Genomic DNA, 11557 nt, shown 5'->3' on the forward strand with positions numbered 1-11557 from the left:
ATTACACAGTCATCTCAAGAGATGTAGAAAGATCATTTGGTCACAGTCAATATCCTGGCCAGGCTGGCCCTGCACCGAGGCCCTGCAGGGCCTTCCTTCAGCCCTAAATCAAATCACCAATAGGGCAAGATCCATTTCATATGTATATATAATTACATACTGTTGGATTTAATATGCTAGTAGTTTATTAAGATCTTTCGTATTTATAATCATAATGGTATTTTTGATTTTGTTATTAAGTATTATTTGATTTTGTTATCATGGAAAGGTACACTTAGTGGCTCAGTCGTGTGTAACTCTTTTGGACCCCATGGACCTCAGTCTGCCAGGCTCCTCTGTCCATGGGGATTCTCCAGGCAAGAATCCTGGAGTGGGTTGTCATGTCCTCCTCTAGGGGATCTTCCCAACCCAGGGATAGAACCCAGGTCTCCTGCACTGCAGGAAATTCTTTACAGACTGAGCCACTAGGGAAGCCCTATTATGTAATACTGGTATGGAAAACTGGTTGGAATCAGTTGCCGCCTTGCTTTTGAATGATCATTTTCGTAAGAGTGATGTAATGTCTCCCACCAATTTTATAAAATTTACCAATGAAAAAGTTTGAATTTTAATAAAGTTTTACCATATAAAACATTTTGTGTGTGGTTTTTATCTCTAAGCCTTGAAGATCATCTTAATACTATTTTGACTCAAGATAGATCTTGTAATGGAGGGGAAAGAGGAGCATGGGAGGACTTTATGAAAAACACAGAATCAGGGCCTCCCAGATCCCCGGGGCCACTTATGCATGTTAACAACGCCCCCGTGTCAGTCCCCTGCAAGGAGAATGTGGTCAGCCTGTGCACTGCCTACAGCCGCAGGAAGCCCCGGAATCACCTCAGCCCTCATCCTCAGGTGCCCTGCGCCAACTCTTCCTCCAGAACCTAGGAGTCCAGACAGCAGGCTTCTGGGGATCTTAGCAGGGGACTAGAGGCAAGTGTCAGGGACTGTTGTTCCTGGACCAACAGGGGCCAGCAGAGGCCACCACGAGTGGTTTGAGAACTCCCTGACCAACCGGGCACTTATCTACCCTTGCTCAGGCTGAGGGTCCCCACCTCCTTGTCTCTCAGTGAAGTGAGGGAAAGTTGCTGAGTTGTGTCCAACTCTTTGCCTTTTCATACTGTTCATGGGGTTTTCAAGGCAAGAATACCGACGTGGTTTGCCATTCCCTTCTCCAGTGGACCACATTCTGTCAGACCTCTCCACCATGACGCACCCACCTTGGGCAGCCCCACATGGCATGGCTTAGTTTCATTGAGTTAGACAAGGCTGTGGTCTGTGTGATCAGATTGGCTAGGTTTCTTTGATTGTGGTTTCAGTGTGTCTGCCCTCTGATGCCTTCTCGCAACACCTATCGTCTTGCTTGGGTTTCTCTTACCTTGGACGTGGGGTATGTCTCCACGGCTGCTCCAGGAAGCACAGAAACTGCTCCTTTCCTTGGACGAGGGGTATCTCCTCACGGCTGTCCCTCCTGACCTTGAAGGTGGAGTAGCTCCTCTTGGCCCTCCTGTGCCCGTGCAGCCGCCGCTCCTTGGACGAGGGTTGCTCCTCTCGGCCGCCTCCCCTGACCTCAGGCCGGTGGTAGCAACTGTCGGCGGCCGCCCTGACCTCGGCTGAGGGGTAGCTGCTCTCGGCCACCAATGTGTGATCACTCACCTAGAGCCAGGCATCCTGGAATGTGAAGTCAAATGGGCCGTAGAAAGTATCACTACAAACAAAGCTAGTGGAAGTGATGGAATTCCAGTGGAGCTATTTCAAATCCTGAAAGATGATGCTGTGAAAGTGCTGCACTCAATATGCCAGCAAACTTGGGAAACTCAGCAGTGACCACGGGACTGGAAAAGGTCTGTTTTCATTCCAGTCCCAAAGAACGTGAATGTGAAGTAGTTCAGTCGTGTCCGACTCTTTGCGACCCCATGGACTGTAGCCTACCAGGTTCCTCTGTCCATGGGATTTTCCAGACAATAGTACTGGAGTGGATTGCCATTTCCTTCTCCAAGGGATCTTCTCAACCCAGGGATCAAACCTGGGTCTCCCGCATCGTAGACAGACGCTTTACCGTCTGAGCCACCAGGGAAGAAAGGCAATGCCAAAGAACGCTCAAACGAACACACAATTGCACCCATTTCACACACCAGTGAAGTAATGGTCAAAACTCTCCAAGCCAGGCTTCAGCAGTATGTGAGCCATGAACTTCCAGATGTTCAAGCTGGTTTTAGAGAAGGCAGAGGAACCAGAGATCAACTTGCCAACATCCGCTGGATCATAGGAAAAGCAAGAGAGTTCCCGAAAAACCTCTTTCTGCTTTATTGACTATGCCAAAGCCTTTGACTGTGTGGATCACAATAAACTATGGAAAATTCTGAAAGAGATGGGCATACCAGACCACGTGACCTGCCTCTTGAGAAACCTATATGCAGGTCAGGGAGCAAAATTAGAACTGGACATGGAACAACAGACTGATTCCAAATAGGAAAAGGAGTACGTCAAGGCTGTCTGTTGTCAACTTGCTTATTTAACTTCTATGCAGAGTACATCATGAGAAACACTGGGCTGGAAGAAGCACAAGCTGGAATCAAGACTGCCAGGAAAAATATCAACAATCTCAGATATGCAGATGACACCACCCTTATGGCAGAAAGTGAAGAGGAACGAAAAAGCCTCCTGATGAAAGTGAAAGAGGAGAGTGAAAAAGTTGGCATAAAGCTCAACATTCAGAAATGAAGACCATGGCATCTGGTCCCATCACTTCATGGCAAATAGATGGGGAAACAGTGGAAACAGTGGCAGACTATATTTTTGGGGGGCTCCAAAATCACTGCAGATGGTGATTGCAGCCATGAAATTAAAAGACGCTTACTCCTTGGAAGGAAAGTTAGGATCCACCTAGACAGCATATTGAAAAGCAAAGATATTACTTTGCCGACAAAGGTCTGTCTAGTCAAGGCTATGGTTTTTCCAGTGGTCATGTATGGATGTGAGAGTTGGACTGTGAAGAAAGCTGAGCACCAAAGAATTGACGCTTTTGAACTGTGGTGTTGGAGAAGACTCTTGAGAGTCCCTTGGACTGCAAGGACAGTCCATCCTAAAGGAGATCAGTCCTGGGTGTTCATTGGAAGGACTGATGCTGAAGCTGAAACTCCACTCCTCTGGCCATGTCATGCGAAGAGTCGACTCATTGGAAAAGACCCTGATGCTAGGAGGGATTGGGGGCAGGAGAAGAAGGGGACGACAGAGGATGAGATGGCTGGATAGTAATCCCGACTCAATGGACATGGGCTTAAGGGAACTCCGGGAGTTGGTGATGGACAGGGAGGCCTAGCGTGGTGCTGTGATCCATGGGGTCGAAAAGAGTCGGACACCACTGATTGACTGAACTGAACTGATTCAGTGAATTTGGTAGATTAAACGTTATGTGTACAAAAAATATATTTCAGTTTCAGTAGATCATAGAATTGGTGAGCACCAACAACTTAGGTGTTTTTGTTCCCATCCTGTGGATCCATTTCACTCGTCGGCCGTCCCCTTGCCACTATCCTCCGACACGCCCTGCTCTGTTCTGTGGGAATGTTTGCTTTTATGTCATTTGCTTTCCTTTCTCTTGTGTCGACTTCTTTGCTTCTGAAATTTGTGTTTCATGTCCCACATGGAAGTGAATGCACAAGGTATTTCTCTTTTCTAAATGGGTCCTCGAGACACTGAGAGATACAGGGTGATTTCTGCTGTTGAGTCGCTCAGCTGTGTCTGATTCGTTGTGACCCCCTGGACTGTGGCCTACATAATGTTGATTGGTTAAGAAAACCTCATCAAAAAAAAAAAAAAGAAAGAAAGAAAGAAAACCTCATCAAGGTCATGTGACCTTAGGGGAGTATCAAGTCAGCGGGAAAGGGAAATTTCCCCTCTGACCCTCCTCAGCCACCCTGGAAGCTGCATGTCCTCGGCTGGAGTGTCCAGACTCATGATTCTGAGCATCTGCTGACAGACTGGAGGCTCACAGCTGAATTTCAGGTTGTGTGGTTTAAAGCTGGTGTTTGGCTAGTCCCTCAGGGAAACGGGACAAGAGGAAAATCATGTAGTGATGTGGCTTTAGACAGCTGGGGATCGATTCTCTAATTTCTTTGCAATTTTAATTGTTTAAAGTTTTGGAATTATCCCACTATAATTTTAGTGAAGTGTTAGGTGCATTGCCATACCTTTCAGCTTCTGTGAACCACACACCTTCTCAGCACCCAAAACTGCAGGTTTCCTCTGTGACTATCTGCTGCCCCATTTTCTTTGCGGCTCCTCTTCTGATTCCCTTTACTCAGGTCTGTGTACCTGTGTATTTGCCATCATGTCAGCGTTGTCTTCTTTAAAATTCTGTTTGCTTGTTTTCTTTTTGTCTGTCTTTTGTGTTCCACACACAAGTGACGTTGTGAATAATTTCTTTCTCTTAACATGTCTTCAGATGTGGTTAGACCAAAGAGAATAGCTGATGTCACTTTGCTAAGAAACTCTGGACAAGGTCATGTGACCTTGGAGCAGCCTCAGGTCAGCTGGGAAAGGGCAATTCCTCCTTCACTGGGCCTCGGCCACCATCAGAGCTGCATCTCCCTCAGTGAGGGCATTCCTCCCCCACCTCTCTGATCCTCTCCGACAGAGAGGAGGAGCACAGCTGGAGTTTAGGATGGTTTGCTTTTTCAAGCTGGTGTTCAGCATATCGCTCAGAACAAAAGTCCATAGTAAACTGATGTAGTGGTTTGGCCTGGCGATAGGGTAAGGTGCCTTGAACTTTATAACTTTATTTCTTAAATTGAATAAACGTTGATGTTAATATTAGATGTTTCATTTGTACATTTTTTTTTTTTTTGCAATTACATAGCTAATTTTACAAGTTTGGGGTGAAGTCTGCATGAATAAAAAAGGCTGGAAAAGAATAAGCCCCTCACCCTCTGGCAGTGGCTGAAAGGGAGAGAGGCTACCTGAGGGGAAGGAAGCACAAAAGGGACCCGCTGCAGACTCAGGGCAAAGGGAACGCCATCGGTCCTGGGGCCTGGGAGCCCTGCGGCAGGAAACCCCAGCGTGGGGGCACTGGCTTCAGGCACACAGACAAGGGCAAGAGGGTTGCACACGAAGCCCCAAAGCTACCTGGCTTCCCCCTTCCCTTTTGCCTTTCTCAGCTTCTGCTGCATGATCTGGGTGTCCCTCTGCTTGGGGGACAATCGCCCCGAAGCTCAGTGCTTTCCCTTCAGCGAGCGGCTCTGCCTTTCCTTATTCTTCTGGCGGGCAAGCTCCTGCTGGTCACCTCGCGTCATGGGGACTGCAGCGACTCTGCCCTTTTGTGCATTGGCACATTTCAGCTTTCTGACCCTTATTCATGCTCACCACCCAGATTTCCCTCTCTCCCTGCCACTACACATTTGACCACAGTCACTATCCTGCCTTCTCCCGTGAAGCTTCCTCCCTCAGTTCAGTTCAGTCGTTCAGTCGTGTCTGACTCTCTGCCACCCCATGGACTGCAGCTCGGCAGGCTTCCCTCTCCATCACCAACTCCCGGAGTTTCCTCAAGCTCATGTCCATTGAGTCGGTGATGCCATCCAACCATCTCATCCTCTGTCGTCCCCTTCTCCTCCTGACTTCAATCTTGCTCAGCGTCAGGGTCTTTCCAAGTGAGTCACTTCTTCCCATCAGTGGCCAAAGGATTGGAGGTTCAGCTTCAGCATCAGTCCTTCCAATGAACACCCAGGACTGACTTCCTTCAGGATGGCCTGGTTGGATCTCCTTGCAGTCCAAGGGTCTCTCAAGAGTCTTCTCCAACACCACAGTTCAAAAGCATCAATTCTTCAGTACTCAGCTTTCTTTATATTCCAACTCTCACATCCATACTTGACTACTGGAAAAAGCATAGCTTCGACTAGATGGACCTTTGTTGGCAAAGGAATGTCTCTGCTTCTGAATATGCTGTCTAGGTTGGTCATAACTTTTCTTCCAAGGAGCAAGTGTCTTTTAATTTCTTGGTTGCAGTCACCATCTGCAGTGATTTGGGAGCCGCCCAGAAATAAAGGCTGCCACTTGTTCCACTGTTTCCCCATCTATTTGCCGTGAACTGATGTGACCAGGTGCCATGATCTTCCTTTTCTGAATACTGAGTTTCAAGCCAACTTTTTCACTCTCCTCTTTCACTTTCATCCATTGGCTCTTTAGTTCGTCACTCTCTGCCATAAGTGTGGTGTCATCTGCATATCTGAGGTTATTGATATTTTCCCGGCAATCTGGATTCCAGCTTATGTTTTATCCAGCCCAGCGTTTCTCATGAAGCACTCTGTATGTAAGTTAAATAAGCAGGGTGACGATATACAGCCTTGACATACTCCTTTCCCGACATGGAATAGGACTATTCATTGTCCGGTTCTGACTGTTGCTTCCTGACCTGCACATAGATTTCTCAAGAAGCAGGACAGGTGGTCTGCTATTCCCATCTCTTTCAGAATTTTCCAGAGTTTGTTGTGATCCACACCGTCAAAGGCTTTGGCATAGTCAATAAAGCAAAAGTGGATGTTTTTCTGGAACTCTCTTGCTTTTATGATGAGCGAGTAGATGTTGGAAACTTCCTCCCTATTGTCCACTAACTCTTCTGGGTATCTGTGTGTTTTCCTCTGTTTTCTGGTTTGTTTATCGATGTGTTGATTTGTTACCTTTTTGTTTGCTCTCACTGTTCTACCCAGGAGTGAAGTCCTTTTGTGTTTGCTTTCAGCCTCTGACTTGATTCATTAGCATCATAACAATAAGGTCTCTCCATGTTCTGGAAAATAATTACATCTCAATATTTTTTCTTTTTTTTTTTCTGACTGATTAGATTTCCATTGAATATGCATACTATTGAAAGCCAAAAACATTATTTGTTCACCCTTAGTTGAAACACGCATTTCACATGAGCTAGGTACAAATGAGATGCTGAGGACAAAAGTTCCAGAAAACAGACCCTCAGCCATGAGTCATCTAATCTAGTAGAGAGGAAGATAATTAGAAGTGAATTTGTACTTGAAAATTACCTTCCCTGATGTCAAATGCAGAGTCCAGTTTTCAAAATTCATCACACTTATTTTTGATTCTCAAATGCCTATTCCTCAATATTGACTGCAGCTTTCCCCTAGAACAAATATTTGTGTACATGTGGGGAGATCTTTTATCTCCTAGACTGTGATACATGTAACCCAAGTCTCTAAATGTAGTCTTCTGACGATGCATTCCAAATGCATGTTAATCTGGGTCCTAATCTGTGTGTTGGTAATCAGGGGAGAATATAGAAATGTCAGTTCAGTTCAGTTCAGACGCTCAGTCGTGTCTGACTCTTTGAGACCCCATGGACTGCAGCACCCCAGGCTTCCCCGTCCATCTTGAATTCTGGGAGTTTACTCGAACTCATGTCCGTCGAGTGGGTGATGCCATCCAACCATCTCATCCTCTGTCATCCCCTTCTCCTCCTGCCTTCCATATTTCCCAGCATCAAGTCTTTTCCTATGACTCAGTTCTTAACATCAGGTGGCCAAAGTACAGGAGTTTCAGCTTCAGCATCAGTGCTTCCAGTGAATATTCAGGACTGATATCCTTTAGGATGGCCTGGTTGGATCTCCTGTCAGCACTCGGGAATCTCAAGAGTCCTATCCAACACCACAGTTCAAAAGCATCAATCCATTGGCATTCACCTTTGTTTACAGTCCAACTCTCACATCCATACATGACTAGTGGAAAAACCATATCCTTGACTAGACGGACCTTTGTCAGCAAAGGAATGTCTCTGCTTTGTAATATGCTGTCTAGATTGGTCATAGCTTTTCTTCCGAGGGACAAGCGTCTTTTTATTTCATGGCTGCAGTCACCATCTGCAGTGATTTTGGAGCCCCAAAATAAAGTCTGTCACTGTTTCCCTATGCATTTACCATGATCTTAGTTTTCTGAAGGTTGAGTTTTAAGCCAATTTTTTCACTCTCTTCTTCCACTTTCATCAAGAGGCTCTTTCGTTCTTCTTCACTTTCTGTGAAGTGAAAGGTCTGGGCAGGAGAAGCCAAACTGTCAGAAACCTGGTCACGACGTCATGATCCCCATTTAGGGTCGATAGGGCAGGGATGACTCTGTGTCTCTGCATCAATATGACAGTTTTTTCTTTCTTTTCACAGAGGAAATCCAAAAATTAAGACTGAGGAGAATCTCCAGTAGGTGTGGAAGATGGCTGGTCAGTACGGATGGCTGAGAGCCTGCCGACTCTTTCAAGACCAGAAAGTGAGGAAGCAAAACCCGGGTCCTGGGAGGCAGATGGCTCCCCAGCCACAGGACAAAGACTCTATGGTGAGTGGAGGCTTGGACCCACAGGGAATCTGTGGGTGGCATGGACTGCGGAGACAGGGTTTAGACCTGGAATATTCTGGGTCCATCACTCACTAGTGCATTCGCATCCAAAGATAGCTGCCTCCACCTCCCTCCTGAGCAGCTCGGGCCACTCAGAGCCTGGGAGGAACCATCTGGGCTCCTTGGGGTTACGTCTGCCCTGGCTTCATCCAGATCTTTCAATGGGCCCTTACTGTTCAGCCAGCCCCTCCTCCTCTGATGCTTGTGATGAGGGCTTTGGGAAGCACAATATTATAACTATCCCGGCACCTGAGGGACTGCGCCCTTTCTCCAGAACCAGCATTCCACGCTCTCCATCCGTCCTTGCATTCCCTCTGAACTCCTGCCTGTGCTTTCTGCTGACTCTCTGACCTGGTTCTCCTCCACCCACAGGTGAAGTGTAAGGACTGTGGAGCCTTTGGGCACACAGCAAGGAGCCTCAGGTGCCCCATGAAGCGCTGGCAAGGGGCGCTGGTGCCCCTGCCCTTGGGGTCCAGATTCGGTAAGGAGAACCTGGCGTGGAAGCTGCAGGACCCACCGACCCCAGGGAGCCCTAACGCGGCTGAGAGAGAGGAGGAGGAAAGACAGAGGTGAGCGGCGGGGAGGTGGGACCCAAGGTCGGGGCTGAAATCTGGAGGCGGTTCCTCTCCTTGTCGACACTGTGCTGAGCCATCTCGAGAAAGGACAGGGCAACTGGGGAGACAGAGACAGGAGCCACGTGCTCAGGGGCCACACTCGGGGGCTCACACCAGGCCCTGAAGTCACTAAGGAGAGTGGGGAACACACACAGCTTTGCACCTGACCGGCCCCGAGGCCATAGAGATGAAGAGACAGGACTTCCTGGGAGACCCTGCAGGGGTCTCTGGAGTCGGGGAAGGACACGGAGGCGGGGAGGGCGGGCTGCACAAAGGCAGAGGGCTTCAGGTCTGGTGTCACCCCCAAACTAGGAAAGGGGTGGGCCACAGCAACCGTGACCTGGTCACTGGGTTCTGACGCTTGACCTGTTCGTGTTGCAGGAAAGAGGAGCAGCAGAGGAAGCTCCTGCAGCGATTTCCCAGGAGGCCCCGTGCTCGGCAGCCGCAGAGCTGGAAGGAGGAGCCGGAGCCCGGCCTCTGCCTGAGGGTCAGTCTCTTGGGCCCCCTCCTTAATCCACTGGCCTCAGTCCTGTCTCTGGGAGGAAACCGGTCATGTTCTTTCCTGACCAATGTCAGCATTTACTTTTCAGATGCCATTTTTCGCGGTGCCTTTGATTTTGCTTTCTGACTCGCATGTCTGGCGAGAAGCTGGTAGGCACATGGAAGCGATTTTATCAGCAGCTTCCATAGTCAAATCCTTTAAGTTAGAACAGGAATCTGTACATTGTGATTCATCCTCCAAAACTGGAACTGAAAACTCATTTTGCCATCAAGGCGCCTGCAAAACACCAATCTGTGTAGTCTCGAGAAGGTCTACCAAAAGCTTCTTCCCCTTACTTAACAAGAGACACTGTTAGAACATTTCCATTGGCCACTGGATGTATAAATGTGTCAGGGTCACATGAGCACCCTGATGTTGAGGATCTTACCATGTAAAATTAATTCCTGTGAGGTGTTTTTCTGGAGGGAGAGGAGATTCTCACCCCTGGCCTCTCTGTGTGCTCTTCTCTTACAGCACCCAAACATGCCCCTGCTTATCCACACATCCAGGAGGAAATCCTTCCAGGATCCAGATCACCCAAGAGGGTCACCCACCAGGAAAGATGAAGTGAAATCCAGCCTCCCCGCAGTGTCTCTCATCGGCAGGAATGCGGCCCCGGCCTCCAAGGGCAGCGTCGAGGCTCCAGGCAAGAGATGTGCGCAGACCCCCAGCCTGACATGTGTGAACCCCGCAAAGAAACCTAGACTCAGCCCCGTCCAGACCCCCCAGCACAGCACTCCCACAGCAGATCTGGGGGCCTTCCTGAATCTCCCTCCTCCACCCAGTACACCTGGACGTGGATCGAGAGTGGCCTTCCATGCATCCAGGGAGACACCTGCCCAGGGGCAACGCTTTGACCTCCAGCCTCCCGCGGACAGATCTCCCTCCAGGAGCGTGTGCGGGCTCCCCGCAGCCCACCCGCCGCCCATCAGCATCCGCGTTCGGGCCCAGCCTCTCAGGATGCGCTTCCTGAGAGATGCTGAAGGCTGCTGGAGCTGCCACTACATGGCGCCCCCGTCTCCGCGGCCTGCGGAGCTGCCAGCCCCTCCTGCTCAGAGCCCGTCCGTCGAACGGGAGCCCGAGGGCCTCGCTGTCCCCGGGCCCCGGAGCGTCCTCTACGATGACCTCCTGGTGTCTTCTTCCTCCGAAGAGAGTGACTGGGACGCAGACACCAGTGGCAACTGAGACTCGTCCTCCAGCGCCCGGTGCCCTGACTTGACTGTGACTCTGGCGGGTGGACTGGGTGTTAGAGGGAGCGGCTGTTCCCGGTGAAGGCGGACTCCCCACCCTGGTGGGCGAGACAGCAGTGGGACCGGACCTCCCTGGGGACACACAGCTGCACACACTGCCCTGTCTCCTCATGGAACCCCAGTCTGTCCCATGGCGCTTATCCAACCGGACGGCAAGCCGTCAACCCAAAACGATTATAAGCAATTGAGGCAAACTCTAGGAGTGACTTGTAACCATTGTGTAGACAGGATGTGATGGTACTATCTGCAGTTGATGATGGTAGTGTGTGTATTTGATGGTAGTAGCTGTATCTGAACCTTTGGAACCTGCCTAAAGGCCTGACTCTGCTCCTCAGAAGGTCAGCCGACCCCCATCCAGTTAAGTCTAGTGGACTCTGTGGAGTCTTGCACTGTAAGGCACAGTGGGGAAAATTCTCGTGGCTGTGCTTATCAAGTGTCATTAAATGGTACTCTAAAGCTTTGTTTTAAAAAATTTCTTTCTGTGTTTTCAGAAGAAACAAGAAAAATTACACAGTCATCTCAAGAGATGTAGAAAGATCATTTGGTCACAGTCAATATCCTGGCCAGGCTGGCCCTGCACCGAGGCCCTGCAGGGCCTTCCTTCAGCCCTAAATCAAATCACCAATAGGGCAAGATCCATTTCATATGTATATATAATTACATACTGTTGGATTTAATATGCTAGTAGTTTATTAAGATCTTTTGTATTTATGATCATAAGGGTATTT

The 11557-nt window shown here is 48.9% G+C and overlaps 1 protein-coding gene across 1 annotated transcript; it reads left to right on the top strand.

Moving 5' to 3' along the window:
* On the top strand, window positions 8245-10764 carry LOC108634077 (putative protein FAM90A13P). Its single transcript, XM_018041812.1, has 4 exons — window positions 8245-8364; window positions 8797-8993; window positions 9420-9525; window positions 10054-10764. The coding sequence occupies exons 1-4, from the start codon at window positions 8245-8247 to the stop codon at window positions 10762-10764; spliced, it is 1134 nt and encodes a 377-aa protein (XP_017897301.1).

This window comes from Capra hircus, chromosome 27 (genome assembly GCF_001704415.2).
Source record: "Capra hircus breed San Clemente chromosome 27, ASM170441v1, whole genome shotgun sequence".
NCBI lineage: Eukaryota > Metazoa > Chordata > Mammalia > Artiodactyla > Bovidae > Capra > Capra hircus.